General features: G+C 39.8%; 1 protein-coding gene across 2 annotated transcripts in view; it reads right to left on the bottom strand.

Moving 5' to 3' along the window:
* The window catches only part of NELL1 (neural EGFL like 1), an 865,070-nt gene that overhangs the window by 34,298 nt on the left and 813,398 nt on the right, over positions 1-17,374 (bottom strand). Inside the window, exon 16 of one of the 2 annotated variants that reach the window (XM_073216324.1) lies at positions 8,873-9,013. The exons of the other annotated variant lie outside the window; for it this stretch is intronic. Coding sequence (XP_073072425.1) covers positions 8,873-9,013 — 141 coding nt within the window. The remainder of the gene's footprint in view (positions 1-8,872; positions 9,014-17,374) is intronic. 2 annotated transcript variants of the gene reach the window in all.

Raw genomic sequence — 17,374 nt, 5'->3', positions numbered from 1 at the left:
AGGGTCTTCTAGAAATTCCTAGAGCAGGCTATATTCATTCTTGAATTTCCAATTAGTATATCATTCAGAGTGCCATATCCACAAGCTGTCTAGGATTTAAACCCAAATAAATTCAGGACACTAACAATTTATAGTAAAGGCTCTGAAAAGCCCTGCAGTTAATAAGCCACCTTAATTATATTTAATTGAGAATTTCCTCATTGTAATTGCTAAAAGAACCCTTTGATGACAAATACCCCAGGCATTTATATACTCCTTAGGATCAGTGTCCTTAGACCAGACTTTGATAAATGCTCTGCTGGTGGCTTCACTCCAGTTGGGTTGCAAAGCTGTACTTCTTGGTTCAATGCAGCACAGAACAGAATGGAGCAAACTGCTCAGACCTCAGCTGCTGAGCAGACCATAAGCCAGCCTGTCTGCCTACACAGCTATAGCTCCTCAGGTATGCCTGTCTTTGTGACTCATGAGCTTCTGGTCCCCGACTGTAACTGGATATCACCCAGCACTATTAGAAGTTGCTGTAGCCTTGAGACCACCTCTCAGAGGGGACCATACTGATGTGTCAGGTGACCTCGCAGAAGGCCACTACCCTAGACATCTCTCTTTTGTTCAGGTATGTGATGACCCCCAGAATACACTGGCACGGATTTAAACCTTAATTTGTTCTATACACACATGTGAAATAAACTAAATTTAAAATGCCAGGGGTGTAATTATAAGCATACAGTGAAATAGAAAATGAGGCAATTATCTGAATCATCATTACTATTTATACCTTAATTTAATCCTTTCATAAGTTACCTCCAATTAATAGACAGTTGACTCAGGCAACTGGAAGAGGAGAAAGAACACAGCTCTTTCACACATGACCCCTCTAGTGGATGCACTTTCCTCATTTACTAAATATCTCACAAGGGGTGTGAGAATGTTATATGGCAGAGTTGGCATTTGATAAATATAGTTTTTATAACCATTTGCACAGAAAGACATTTTCAGGCAGTAAAGAAGCAATATTTTGTTGCCTAGTATTTCAGAAATACTAAACATGCACATAGCGTTCAGACAAGCTGTGGATTAACAGTGTCTAGAAAAAGAAATCTATCAGTTAATAGCTCTATAACCATGAATAATTTATTGAACATCTTTGTGTGCCTCACTGTACTTTTCCCTTAAACAGAGATTATAACAATTCTTACCTGCTGGAGGTTTTGAGAATAAAATGAGTTAGGAAATGTAAAGCTCTTAGAAGAGTGCCTAGAACATGCACCATTCAAGTAATCTTAGCTATTATTAATAGTTGTTCTTATTCTTACCCTCTAATATGCCTAAACCCTCCCATCTTCCAAGTCTAATCATCCCCATGCAGTCTGGTATGACTAGTCTTTGATTCTTTCTGATCACTCTCTTCCCTAATTACCTACATTTTTTATACTGTTGACAACATAATTTTACAGTTAATTATAACCTGTTTCAGATACTATTGGTTGTTCCATGTATATTGATTTTTGTCTCTAACTTGGTGTTTTAAAGTTTCTCAGGGAATAAAGTTCTTAAGGAATGAATTCCCTGCATCCTTCAATACCATCTGTATTAGTGCTAAGACCACAGCAGGCCTATTTTTATGGATGCAATAGTTATAACAGTTGTGCCATGCTTATTTATGAAAGCTTTTTAAAATAGCTCTCTCATTTTCCTCCTTTTCATTTTTGCCCATGAGATCTTCACCCAGACTAGAATTGAGGCCCCCTCTTTCTCCACATACTAAGCACTGCTTCTAAGCTCAGGGTCCAGAGATTTTTATCTGCTCCATGGCTGATCACAGCTGCCATTAGGAAGACGTTTAAACAATAGAGAAATTGTCCCTGAAAAGATACTAATCAGGGCTAGGAGTGGCTAATAGAATAGACCTTGTAATTTGAGGTCCTATTAGAGTAATTCCCTGACGTGCCAAGTGTTACTTCCAAAGTTGAGGTGGAGAGCAGCACACAGGCCCCTGTGTCAGCCCAAACAGGCTGAGGGTGACCAATGAACCCTGGGTTCATGCCTGGGTTTAATGCAGTGCGCTCTGTTTGGACGTCATTTTGAGCAGTGTTATCACCAAAACTGAGGTGATGTTTTTGCCTTCCCTGAGAAGTCCCTAGGGTTTATTCAGTTATTCTACATGCTGATCAGCTTCAGACTTATGTATGGATGTCTGGACTTGAAGGAGAGCAGGAAGCTTCCACAGGGTCTTATGGGACCATTTCTCACCTGATTTAACATCTACAACTGTGTGCTAATGTCCACTGTAAGGCCCTTTCAAGGGGACACAGAATATCACCTCTATTCAATGTTGGAAACTGTTCTAAACATCTCTGTTCTGTGTCCTGATTATATTGATCCTTTTCTATATCTATTCCACACCCAGGCATTGTCGTACCTGGTCTCTCTGTCCATTTGAATGTATTAATGACATGTGGCAATTTTGTGCCATGCAACTGAGGTGCTCTGAGTCCCCAAACTAAACTCCCATAAACTTCACACTGACTCCAGTTAGATGCATAAAGCCACTGAAACAGCTCCATGGCCACGTGGCATCTGCCTTTGTAAGGGCTCTTCAATAACAGAGAATCTATTACTCGGCTAAAAACCAATTCTAACGTTTAAAGTTTTTTAGCAACAAATACCAGTTTTAAAGAGACCTCACTAAATATTATCAAGCAAGGCTGGGAGGACGCTGCTTAGCTGAAAATACTTTAAACATGGGTGGGTCTTATTCTTTGGGAAAGAGAATAAATGCAGTAAGTATTCCAAGATTGGTGTATATGTCTCTGTCTCTTAAAGTTTTAGTCTGAAATAGCCTGGTCCACAAAGATGCTTTCACTAGCCTGATATGTTTCTTCTTTGGAATAAAGAAAGAACCCTGGTTATTTTTCAAATACTTTAATTTAAAAAATTCTGGTGAATGTGAGTTTTTGTTTATACTAAATAGATTTCTTGTAAGGGGCAGAGGATAAATAAATGAAGAAATAAATATAATTAGTTAAAAATTGACCTACCACCATTTCTCACACTCTTTATTCCCCACTCCTTCCTTTCCTTTTTCTACTCTGGATTCCTATCACCAAAAATGTAGAGAAAGTAACTACAGCAGTGGGTAACCAAGTGATGCCACTGTCAAGGTTAATGTGCTTTCAGATGGACTGTCCAAAACCTGCCCCTGGTCTGGCAGGATGGATCCAACACGATCTTTGATTCAGTGCCCTTGATTCAGACAGAGTATAGCAACTCTATCTGAAACTCACTCATTTCCTCTCTTTCTATCTTTGCCTTGTCGCACTGAACATCAGCTGCTCTGCTTGACATCTCTCTTACCCTTGGGCTCATCACTAGTCTCCTCCCTTCCAGGAAGTATTACAGTGTTAACATAACAGCTGAAGCTTTGGGATCAAATGCACCCAGATGATGGCCTTTGTGCCATTTATCAGTTGTGGAATTTGGACCTACTCCTTGGGACCTTATTTCCCCCATCTTTAAAATGGTGATAGTAGGAGGGCTCCCCTCTTATAGTAGTTGCGGGAACTAAATTAGATAATGCATGACATTCCTAGGCTCAGTGTCTGGCACATTGCATAGGTGCTCAGTTCATGATAATGGCTAATACTTATTAAGCACTTAAATGCAAATGCTGAAAGCATTTTCCCTTTAGTATTGCATTTAATCCTCCCATTCCTTCACAGCAAGTTATGAAGTTGGCACTTTTGTAAATTGCTTAGAGCAGCGTTTGGCGCCCAGTAAGTTCTCAATAAATGTTAGCTGTTATTAGTATGACTTTGTTGTCTTTAACAGGTGATGAATTTGAGGTGAGGAGAGGTGAAGTGTTGACAATTATTAACTATGACTTGCTTGGATATTTGCATATAGGAACACTTATATTACAAAAAAATTCCACTAGCAAGTATGAGTTTAGTCATTGCATGCTAAGGAAACTAAGCCTTAGAGAGGTTAATCTTGCCCAGTGTCACTCAGCTAGAAAGTAGCTGTGTTAGGATTTGAATCCAGGCCTATACGTACTTGAAACCTGCCTCTCCTCTGTATCACATTGTCACCTGCTAAGGCTTCATTTATAGCTCTCCACCCTATCAGTGAGGTTTGTCCCAGGGAGCATCACCAGGTTCTAGCCCTTTTTTATCTCTATTCCTATGAGAACTTAACGCTGGGCAGTAACAGTGGAACCCAAATTGTTCCTAGGCCATTTCCAACAGCCCTGATACAACACCCAGTGAAAAGTGGAATCCCCTTCCCGAGAGAGTCCAGCAGAGCTTTTCCCGATTGTTTTATGCTGCTTTGCATATAGATGACAGTGGAGGCAGCTGCTCTGACAAGGAGATTCTCACTGGGCTGTGTACAGTGACCAGACAGCAGACTCCAGACTCTGAGAGCCTGCCTCACACAAGCACAAGCCAGGCCCGTGGAAGAGGCAACCACGGGAGGCTGAGTGGTGCCCTGGTCCATGAGAAGGCCTGTGCCGTCCTGGAGTGTGCTTCATCAAGGAAACAGCTTTTACTGGGATTTGAAAATTATGTTTGATCACAACAAAAAGGAATGACCAATGCAATTTAATTCAATACACATCTATAAAAGATATCAAAAGACCTCAACTATATTGTAGGCTATAAAAAATCTGATGAAGAAGACAAGCCAGATGTGCTAGTTTCATAATAGAGGTACACATAAATGGCTGGGGCATACATGAGAGGAAGCATTCTTTAAAAAAAAATAAGAGCGAATCGATGACAATGTTTCTTCTATGTTAACTGAACATTCTTTCTAATAATTTAGAGACTTAAAAAAACAAAAAGTCCTCTATCTAAGTACCACAATGGATCAACTGAATCAGAATCTCTAGAGTGGGATGTCTTAAAATGTTTTAAAGTCTATTCAGGTGAGTCTTCTGTGAAACAGATTTGACAATCACTGGTTTAGGGAGTAGGATTTCATCAGGATTTTGACAGTGGAAAACAGGGACAGAGGGATAGTCAGGGAAAAGCCCACAAGCAAAGGAGTTGGGGAAAGAGACCACAGGGCTTGGGAAGCATGGAAGGATTTGAGTTGGTTTGAGGATTCATGCAAAGTATGATAGGGAGCAGAGGAAAATAAAGTTTCATATCCAGGAGCAAGATCACAGAGACAGACTGGCATCTGAGGGAGTTTGAATTTTATGTTCAAAATACGTATAATCCTGTTCTTTACCCATTCCATTGCTGACTATATATTAGTTCTCATTTCTAAATGACCCACATAACCAGGCCTAATTAAAGAACTGCTCACAACTTTTATGTTAAAACTGAGAATCACTGACTCTTACCACTGTGTCTAAACATAGAAGATAGATCACTGTCATCATCTTCTGCAAATGCCAGTTGGAAAAATTTTGTGTGCCCCGTCCCTCTATTCTGAAACTAGAAAGATCATAAGCAAATGAAGGTGAGGGAAAGGAGGGGGGAGAGGCAGAGACTCTGATAACTCCTCAAGAGTGGTGATTCTGTCTGCCTCTATAACACTTAGAATTAGTCATTTCTTTAATCATACCATCTACTTTAGGAGAAAGAGGCAAATCTTAAAACACTTTTGCTTATGAAGCAATAAATCTTGCATGGGTACTGTTCTTTATGACATTAATAACATTTGATGCTTACATAACAGATGAAGTCAACAGAACAGGTGTTGTTGTTATCCTCATCTAACAAAAAATGGCATGGGGTGACACACGACTGTTCTAAAATCTTACAACTGCCATAGTTTAGATTCTAACATATTTCATTCCTGCTATTGTCTGGGGAAAAGTGCCTAACTGAGTATATGCTAAAACACCTTTTTATAAACTTTAAAGATTGCTTTAGATGCTATTTCTTTTAAATGTAAGCATTAGTAGCTGATGTTATTTATGGCCTATTCTGATGTGATAATTTTCAGTGCCATTAGGATATGTTATTATGATTCAGAATATTCCAGCTCATAAAATCCCTCAAGAACAGAGATATTAGTGGTTTATATCCATATTCCCAGAAGGCTTAACGCAGTGGTGGGGGTGATGGTGGTTCTCAAAACATTTTGTTTATGAAATAAAAAACTTGCATGGTTTCGTGTATTTAACATCTCATGCACCACAGTCTACATAACTAGTTATGTCAAACCAAATAGAAGATAAATCTGAACTGGTAAGGTTTTTGATTGTCTAGTCCTTCAGTCGCTTGACATATATGCACTGAATGGCTACTTTGCATCTACATTTTTCTAGGGGCTAAAGGTGCAATGGTGAAACACAGACAAGGTCTCAGTCCTCAGAGAATCTGTGCCCTTGTGGCAGGAGACAATTACACACATGTGTATGACCAGTAAATGTGAGAATTAAAAAAATTCTATATGATATAAAAAAGAATGACATAATGGAGTGACTGGGGAATGAAACTTTAGATAAAATGGTCAGAGAGTGTATCCTTGGAAGAGTGGCATTTGAGCTGAGAATTAAATGGAGAAAGATGACAGCCATGCAGTTAGGGATGCTGAGTGTTCCAGATAGAAAGATTGGCAAAGGCAGAAGCCCGAACTGGGTGAGTTCACTGTCATGCTCAAGGCATGCTGCCTAGCATGGTCGAGAGAAATCAGCAGGGGAGGCGACCGTGACATCTGAGCCCTAACGGCACATGTGGACGTGACAAGAAACTACTCATGACTACATCAGAGCGACAACGCAGACTGGAAATGCATCTGGGTTCTTGGGTGGAGAGTCACCTGTGACCTGGGGCTGAGTCTGAACTCATATCAAACCACTATGTGGCTGGGAGCAAAATGTCACCTTTTCTGAGACTGAGTTTCTTTGATACGCACAAGAAGTGGTTGCATTTTCTCATTTTTTGAATACCAGCTACCAAAGGGTTTCACTAGAGAAACAGAAGAATGAAGTCCATTTCATAAAGTCTAGTCAGAGAGCAAATAAACTGTATGGTGGTGTAACAAGTAAAGCTACCGCAACACACACCAGGGTAAAAGGTCTAGAGTTGGCAGGGGAGAGGAGTGATAACTTCTAGGGAGACATTGAAGAATACTTCATGGGCCCCTAGTGAAATGAGCTGAATTTAGGAAAACGCTCCTATGTGAATCAACATGATCAAGGAAAAGGCAGGGTTGTCTTGGATTCAGAGTTCTGTTCTGTTCCAGCCAGAGTAGATGGCATACAGATGCGTGCAACACCACAGCAGGTCAAGCCGGTTATAAAACTTGGTTCAACCAGGTGATGTCTCAAGTCCTTTATGCACTAAAAAGCTAAGAGTCTCTTTAATTAATGAGGTCAAATACTGTTTTTAAAAATGAAATCCTTATTTTTAGCCCCCAAATGGACATCACATATGTCATCAGTCTAGCTCCATTCCTCCATAACAACAGCCATTGGATCTATTCTTAGTCACATAACATCTATGTACACCGAGTTGCACACATACAGAAGTTCCTGGCCATAAAAGTATGTGAAGACCCAGAATAAATGTAAACCTCTTCCTAAGATCACAAATCATCATTAAACCATAAAAGAAACAGGAAGAGTATGGGGTGGAGTGCTAACTATGCAGGACCCTTTACAATAACAACTAACAATACTTACTGGATGTTTAGCAGATATTAATACAATGAATTCTCGTAACAGTCAAACTAACTAGATAAGAACATTTCCATTTTACAGCTGAGATAACTGAGGTATACACTAGGTAAGACCATGCCCAAGGTAACCTACTTAGAAGCAGCAGAGCTAGAATATGACTGCAGGAAGGCTGCCTCAAGGGTCCACGGTTTTTATAGCTACACTGCATGCCTCTCAACAGTCATGTCAAAACTGTGGTGTACAATTCATGCTGTGTGCCCACCGTTTCCTAATTCATCTTTGCTTTAGGGTAACTTCAGGGGAGAAGCCAGAAAAACACTAAGGGATCTCAGCAGCAACCTTTAAAAAAAAAAAAAAGGTAAGCAATAAGCACAGATAATGTTTTTAAAGTCAAATTCCCATTGTCTGATTCAGTAGCATTGGCCCTCAGAACTTCGGGAACCCATGGTCAGAATGCTTGCCCTCCTGGTCCATCCAAATCAGCAGTAAGAATTCAGCTGAATCCATCTGACATGAAATAACTGGACGGGCCAAGGCTCTCATGGAAACAGTTATATTTTTGATTAGCTGTCTGGATATCATGAAGTTTGTAAGGTCTTGAAGGTAAAGAATTTCATCTGTTAATTTCCTGTGTTTTGCATTTAACAGAACCATAAACAGAACAGTGACTAAGGAGGCCTTTGCCAAGATGATGGTGGGGATGGCAACAATAATAATGTCAATGTAATTATATCATGTTTGTGCATCATCTCAAAGCTTACAATCCTTAAATATATGGTATGCCATTTAATCCTAACAATATACGTATGTTATTACCCCATTTTTACATTTTCACAGATGAAAACTCAGAGGGGTATAGTGACTTTCATGGTACAAACCTGAGATTTAAACTAAACTTTCTAAGTCTAGCACTATTTCACCTTCTCCCACAGAGGCCTTCAAATAGTTAATATTTTCAGCAAGCCATCACCGTTTTCCTTATAAAGAACTAAATGCTACAGTATACAGATCCAGGTTTTGATACACTGACTGCCCCAGTTTTGTATACATTCTAAAACCCTATACTGAAAAATCCTGGTCTCATCCTTGAATTGTTGAGGGAAGAAATTTGAAAACTGATTAATTTAACCAGCAAGGAGTCATATTTTAACACTGGGAGCTGAATAGGGTACCAAAGCAGGCTGGCCCTCCTGCTAAGGTCCAGATGGATGGAGGGCATGGCTGAAAGCTGCTTACCAATGCAGGACTCCCCGGACAGTGAATAGGTCCCATCGTCATGGAAACCGCTTCTGCACTCACAGTGGTACCACCCTGGCAGGTTAACGCAGCGGGAATGGTTGTGGCACTCAATGATTCCCTCTGTACATTCATCAATATCTGCCTCAGAGAAAAACACAAGCCCACCAGGACATTAATTTCTTTTGACACTAACCTTTCAGTAAACACCTAAAACATGCTCATGTCAACGTATCAATTAAAACTGGTTAGTCACCTAAAAGGAGAGTTACAGGAAAAAATAAATACCACTTTTTCCCCAGAATCTAAACAAATTGAAAGCTTCCTCTTGGGATGCTTTCTCATATATTGAAAAATAAGTGAAACCGGATGGTCATAAGGACATTCCTAATTGCAAATGCTGTGCGGCCTCTGAATCATCACAAACAAAATTTAGGATGTTTTGCACAGTTTGGAAATTAAGTGCATATGCTTTTCTGATTCAATGGTTCCAAAATTGGATTTCCAGATATTGTTTGGTGTTCTTCAAAAATATCTATAAACGAGGCGGAGCCAACATGGCGGTGTGAGTAGGACAGTGGGAATCTCCTCCCAAAAACATATATATTTTTGAAAATACAACAAATACAACTAACCCTAAAAGAGAGACCAGAAGACACAGGACAACAGCCAGACTACATCCACACGTGTGAGAGCCCAGCGCCTGGTGAAAGGGGTAAGATAGAAGCCCTGGCCCGGTGGGACCCGAGCGCCCCTCACCCCAGCACCTGGCGGGAGGGAGAGGGAGCCCAGGACTGCTAAACACCCAGCCCCAGCCACCCACACGAGAGCACAGACACAGTGCATGTGTGGAGGGGTGGAAACTAGGGAAACAGGACAACAAGGCCTCTGAGTGGGTTCTGAAGCTGATGCCCCTGTGACAAAGAAAAGCGAGTGCTTTATGAAACTCTTAAACGGACAGAGACGTAACAGCTGGATGGAAACAACACAGGTCACAGCCCAGTGGCTGGAAATTACAGGGAAAACCAGGCACACTACCCCCTGGGCAACAGCTCTGAGACCCCTCATGGAGGTAAACAGCCAAACAGCCCCACCATCCATTACCCCTCCGGGAGCTGCGAAAGCCCAGAAGCAGCCTAAAGCAGACCATGCACTCACAAAGGGAGATTCCTTCATATCAGCCAGGCAAAACACAGACCCAGTCTACACGCAATTACCCAACACAAGACACTAGGGGTCGCAGTTGTCCCAGTAAAGAAAGGCCAGTAGCAAGTGAAAAGTTTGACCCTCCCAGCTGACAGTCAATAGCACCTGTCAACATGAAAAGGCAAAAAAATATGATCCAGACAAGAGTAACCCAGACAGCTTCGGCATCTGCTACATCTTCCCCTGAGAAGGAACCTGGGGAGATAGATTTAACCAGTCTTCCTGAAAAAGAATTCAAAACAAAACAAGCTTTGGAAGGACTTCAAAACAGAATGGAGGAGATGCAAGAGACCATTAATGGACTAGAAAACAGAGAACAGGAATGCAGAGAAGCTGATGAAGAGAGAGATAAAAGGATCTCCAGGAATGAAAGAATTCTAAGAGAGCTGAGTGACCAATCGAAATGGAACAATATCCGCATTATAGGGGTACCAGAAGAAGAAGAGAGAGAAAAAGGGATAGAAAGTGTCTTTGAAGAAATAATTGCCGAAAACTTCCCCAAACTAGGGGAAGAAATGGCCTCTCACACCACAGAGGTACACAGAACTCCCATGACAAGGGATCCAAGGAGGGCAACACCAAGACACATAATAATTAAAATGGCAAAGATCAAAGACAAGGACAAAGTATTAAAGGCAGCCAGAGAGAAAAAAAGGTTACCTACAAAGGAAAACCCATCAGGCTATCATCAGACTTCTCAACAGAAACCCTACAGGCCAGAAGAGAATGGCATGATATACCTAATGCAATGAAACAGAAGGGCCTCGAACCAAAAATACTGTATCCAGCACTAATATCATTTAAATATGAAGGAGGGATTAAACAATTCCCAGACAAGCAAAAGTTGAGGGAATTTGCCTCCCACAAACCACCTCTACAAGGCATCTGCTCTAGATGGGAGCACTCCTAAAAAGAGCACAGAACAAAACACCCAACATATGAAGAATGGAGGAGGAGGAATAAGAAGGGAGAGAAATAAAGAATCATCAGACAATGTTTATAATAGCTCAACAAGCGAGTTAAGTTAGACAGTAAGATAGTAAAGAAGCTAACCCTGAACCTTTGGTAACCACTATCTTAAAGCCTGCAATGGCAATAAGTACATACCTTTCAATAATCACCCTAAATGTAAATGGACTGAATGCACCAATCAAAAGACACAGAGTAATAGAATGGATAAAAAAGCAAGATCCATCCATATGCTGCTTACAAGAGACTCACCTCAAACCCAAAGACATGGACAGACTTAAAGTCAAGGGATGGAAAAAGATATTTCATGCAAACAACAGAGAGAAGAAAGCAGGTGTTGCAATTCTGGTATCAGACAAAACAGACTTCAAAATAAAGAAAGTAACAAAAGATAAAGAAGGACATTACATAATGATAAAGGGCTCAGTCCAACAAGAGGATATAACCATTATAAATATATATGCACCAAATACAGGAGCACCAACATACCTGAAACAAATACTAACAGAACTAAAGGAGGAAATAGAATGCAATGCATTCATTCTGGGAGACTTCAACATACCACTCACTCCAAAGGACAGATCCACCAGACAGAAAATAAGTAAGGACACAGAGGCACTGAACAACACACTAGAACACATGGACCTAATAGATATCTACAGAACTCTACATCCAAAAGCAACAGGATACACATTCTTCTCAAGTGTACATGGAACATTCTCCAGAATAGACTACATACTAGGCCACAAAAAGAGTCTCAGTAAATTCCAAAAGATTGAAATCCTACCAAACAACTTTTCAGACCACAAACTCATAAAACCAGAAATAAACTGTACAAAGAAACCAAAAAGGGTCACAAACACATGGAGGCTTAACAACATACTCATAAATAATCAATGGATCAATGACCAAATCAAAATGGAGACCCAGCAATATATGGAAACAAACGACAACAACAACACAAAGCCCCAACTACTGTGGGACACAGCAAAAGCAGTCTTAAGAGGAAAGTATATAGCAATCCAGGCATATTTATGAAACGAAAAACAATCCCATGTCTAATGTCACAATTATCGAAATTGGAAAAAGAAGAACAAATGAGGCCTAAGGTCAGCAGAAGGAGGAACATAATAAAGATCAGAGAAGAAATAAATAAAATTGAGAAGAATAAAACAATAGCAAAAATCAATGAAACCAAGAGCTGGTTCTTTGAGAAAATAAACAAAATAGATAAGCCTCTAGCCAGATTTATCAAGAGGAAAAGAGAGTCAACACTAATCAACAGTCTCAGAAATGAGAAAGGAAAAATCACAACGGACCCCACAGAAATACAAAGAATTATTAGAGAGTACTATGAAAACCTATATACTAACAAGCTGGGAAACCTAGGAGAAATGGACAACTTCCCAGAAAAATACAACCTTCCAAGACTGACCCAGAAAGAAACAGAAAATCTAAACAGACCAATTACCAGCAACAAAATTGAAGTGGTAATCAAAAAACTACCAAAGAACAAAACCCCCGGGCCAGATGGATTCACCTCGGAATTTTATCAGACATACAGGGAAGACACAATACCAATTCTCCTTAAAGTTTTCCAAAAAATAGAAGAGGAAGGGATACTCCCAAACTCATTCTATGAAGCTAACATCACCCTAATACCAAAACCAGGCAAAGACCCCACCAAAAAAGAAAACTACAGACCAATATCCCTAATGAACGTAGATGCAAAATTCTCAACAAAATATTAGCAAACCGAACTCAAAAATAAATCAAAAGGATCGTACACCATGACCAAGTGGGATTCATCCCAGGGATTCAAGGATGGTACAACATTCAAAAGTCCATCAACATCATCCACCACATCAACAAAAAGAAAGACAAAAATCACATGATCATCTCCATAGATGCTGAAAAAGCATCTGACAAAGTTCAACATCCATTCATGATAAAAACTCTCAGCAAAATGGGAATAGAGGGCAAGTACCTCAACATAATAAAGGCCATCTATGATAAACCCACAGCCAACATTATATTGAACAGCGGGAAGCTGAAAGCTTTTCCGCTGAGATCGGGAACTAGACAGGGATGCCCACTCTCCCCACTGGTTTTAACATAGTGCTGGAGGTCCTAGCCATGGCAATTAGACAAAAGAAAGAAATACAAGGAATCCAGATTGGTAAAGAAGAAGTTAAACTGTAACTATTTGCAGATGACGTGATATTGGACATAAAAAACCCTAAAGACTCACCCCAAAACTACTAGAACTTATACCAGAATACAGCAAAGTAGCAGGATACAAAATTGACACACAGAAATCTGTGGCTTTCCTATACACTAACAATGAACCAATAGAAAGAGAAATCAGGAAAATAACTCCATTCACAATTGCATCAAAAAAAAATAAAATGCCTAGGAATAAACCTAACCAAAGAAGTGAAAGACTTATACTCTGAAAACTACAAGTCACTCTTAAGAGAAATTAAAGGGGACACTAACAGATGGAAACTCATCCCATGCTCGTGGCTAGGAAGAATTAATATCATCAAAATGGCCATCCTGCCCAAAGCAATATACAGATTGATGCAATCCCTATGAAACTACCAGCAACATTCTTCAATGAACTGGAACAAATAATTCAAAAATTCATATGGAAACACCAAAGACCCCGAATAGCCAAAGCAATCCTGAGAAAGAAGAATAAAGCATGGGGGATCTCACTCCCCAACTTCAAGCTCTACTATAAAGCCATAGTAATCAAGACAATTTGGTACTGGCACAAGAACAGAGCCACAGACCAATGGAACAGACTAGAGACTCCAGACATTAACCCAGACATACATGGTCAATTAATATTTGATAAAGGAGCCATGGACATACAATGGTGAAATGACAGTCTCTTCAACAGATGATGCTGGAAAAACTGGACAGCTACATGTAGGAGAATGAAACTGGACCATTGTCTAACCCCATATACAAAAGTAAACTCAAAATGGATCAAAGACCTGAATGTAAGTCATGAAACCATTAAATTCTTGGAAAAAAACATAGGCAAAAACCTCTTAGACATAAACATGAGTGACCTCTTCTTGAACATATCTCCCCAGGCAAGGAAAACAACAGCAAAAATGAACAAGTGGGACTATATTAAGCTGAAAAGCTTCTGTACAGCAAAAGACACCATCAATAGAACAAAAAGGAACCCTACAGTATGGGAGAATATATTTGAAAATGACACATCTGATAAAGGCTTGACATCCAGAATATATAAAGAGCTCACACGCCTCAACAAACAAAAAACAAATAACCCAATTAAAAAATGGGCCAAGGAACTGAACAGACAGCTCTCAAAAAAAGAAATACAGATGGCCAACAGACACATGAAAAGATGCTCCACATCGCTAATTATCAGAGAAATGAAAATTAAAACTACAATGAGGTATCACCTCACACCAGTAAGGATGGCTGCCATCCAAAAGACAAACAACAAGAAATGTTGGTGAGGCTGTGGAGAAAGGGGAGCCCTCCTACACTGCTGGTGGGAATGTAAGTTAGTTCAACCATTGAGGAAAGCAGTATGGAGGTACATCAAAATGCTCAAAACAGACTTACCATTTGACCCAGGAATTCCACTCCTAGGAATTTACCCTAAGAACACAGCAATCAAGTTTAAGAAAGACAGATGCACCCCTATGTTTATCGCTGCACTATTTACAATAGCCAAGAATTGGAAGCAACCTAAATGTCCATCGGTAGATGAATGGATAAAGAAGATGTGGTATATATAGACAACGGAATACTACTCAGCCATAAGAAAAGGGCAAATCCTACCATTTGCAGCAACATTGATGGAGCTGGAGGGTATTATGCTCAGCGAAATAAGCCAAGTGGAGAAAGAGAAATCCAAATGATTTCACTCATCTGTGGAGTATAAGAACAAAGGAAAAACTGAAGGAACAAAACAGCAGCGGAATCACAGAACTCAAGAATGGACTAACAGGTTGCAAAGGGAAAGGGACTGGGGAAGATGGGTGGGTAGAGAGGGATAAGGAGGGGGAAGTACAAGGGGGGGTATTAAGATTAGGAAGCACAATGGGGAGAGTGGGAGAAAGGGTAGGGCTGTACAACACAGAAAAGACAAGTAGTGATTCTACAACATTTTGCTATGCTGATGGACAGTGACTGTAAAGGTGTTTATAGGGGGGACCTGGTATAGGGGAGAGCCTAGTAAACATAATATTTGTCATGTAAGTGTAGATTAATGATAACAAAAAAAAGAAAGAAAGAAAGAAAAGGGGGATTACTCCCTGATAGGATAAAACTAACTGTCAATCAACGATTAATGTATGCTTTACATATCCTTAATTTTGGCCACTTAAAGGGTGTCAGATGATTGGCTATGGAGGTACATTTTTCTGATAATATTCCTTTCTCTTAAAAAAAAAAAAAAGCAATTCCTGTGTGGTGACTTCCAATGAGTTCTACACAATGGTATAAAGGGCATATCAAAGTGTGGGCAAAGGGTCTGTTTGTGTTTATACAGAGGATCAAAGCCTAATTTGGCTACCCAGAAAATAAACTAAGATACGATATGAAAAAGAACTTCCAACATCAGCACTCTCTGGAAGACTCATGCCAGAAGATGATCATCAAAAAACCCCAACAAAGATCCACACGCTGCTACAGCTGTAGATACACTCATCCCACCGGTTCCTGGACTTGCCATGGGAATGAAGAAGGAGATATCTAAGCTGGCCTGTGCATACAGTAAAACAACAAATTTGACTGGATCTATACTATTGGAACTCAACCAGGAATTAGGAGAAGTGCAAATTGTAGCGCTCCAAAATCTTACAACTACAGACTATCTGCTGTTAAAAGAACATATGGGATGTGAACAGTCCCCAGGAATGGGTTGTTTTAATTTGTCTGATTTCTCTCAGACTGTTCAAGTTCAGTTGGACAATATCCACCATATCATAGATAAGTTTTCACAAATGCCTAAGGTGCCTAACTGGTTTTCTTGGTTTCCCTGGAGATGGCTGGTAATTATAGGTCTGCTTTGGTTATGTAACTGTACTCCTATTATGTTCATATGTGTGCAAATTTAATTAGTAGTTTAAAACCTATACATGCTGAAGCTACTCTACAAGAAGATATGTCAAAGAAATAATCAATCTTCCCATGTTTTCTTCCGTCTGTTACCACTATAGCTTTTCTTCTTCCTTCCTAATTACAACCCTTAAATAGAGTTTGTGCCTCATATCGAATTCACTAAGTATCATAATTCTTCCAAGTGGTAAAGATACTTCAAGACAAATGCTGGGCATAGAAGCCACAGGGCATAAATCTGCAAAGAAGTAAAAAGCTAACCTTTTCACACAATATGGCTTCTCTCTCACTTACCAACTTTACATCTCCCTGTATGGCCCCGGAAGATGACTGGTTAGCCAGAGACGGGTAAGATTCCTCAAGGGAGGAACAACCTAAGACAGGCACAGTCGCAGGGGGCGACTCTCACCATCAGGTGAGAAATTGGGGATCAACAGAGGTGAGGCTTAGAACCTCACCCCCCCTGTTCTGAGAGAAATCTTCTGCATCCGTGGATGTTTTATTGCCCTTGTCTAGCTTGGGTTAACACATAGTCTACAGGCACACACCTGATCATCTACATTTGCTCTCTTACAACACTAAACTATGTTTTCTACCTTTATCTTGCATCTACCTACCACTTCAGCATTTTATTAAAAATAATAATAATAAAGAGAGAAATGTGGTATCTACATATAAATCAAGTATAAAAATCAAACGAATACTCATATTTGAACTGATTGTTTGTAGTTCATAATGCGTGATCAAATCTGAAAGTTTCTGTGATGACTGCCCTTGTACTGTTCACCATGTAGGAACTTATTCACTATGTAAGAATTTGTTGTCCATGTAAGAACTTGTTCGTTATGCTTCAGAAGATTGGAGACTGATGAAAATTAGGTTTGGGGTGGATTAATGAGTGTGCATTGTGCATTGACTCCCCTATACAGAATTTTATTGTTTTTAACAACCATTTGATCAATAAATATGAGATATGCCCTCTCAAAAAAAAATATCTATTAACAAATAAGTACAGGAACTCTGGGCTAAATAGTGTTAAACTGATTTTTTTACACTGCAGTTTCAGAGACTTATTATTTATATGCCCTATAAAACTTAGGATAACCATGTACACTGTTTCTCGAATGTATTTGGCTAAGGAAGGCTTTTTCTCAAGGCACTTTTAATGTCTTGTGTAACTAATATTCTGGGGAGCAAGCTGGGAAATTACTATTC

Source organism: Manis javanica, chromosome 11 (assembly GCF_040802235.1).
Source record: "Manis javanica isolate MJ-LG chromosome 11, MJ_LKY, whole genome shotgun sequence".
NCBI lineage: Eukaryota > Metazoa > Chordata > Mammalia > Pholidota > Manidae > Manis > Manis javanica.
This window is presented reverse-complemented; position numbering and strand designations above follow the sequence as displayed.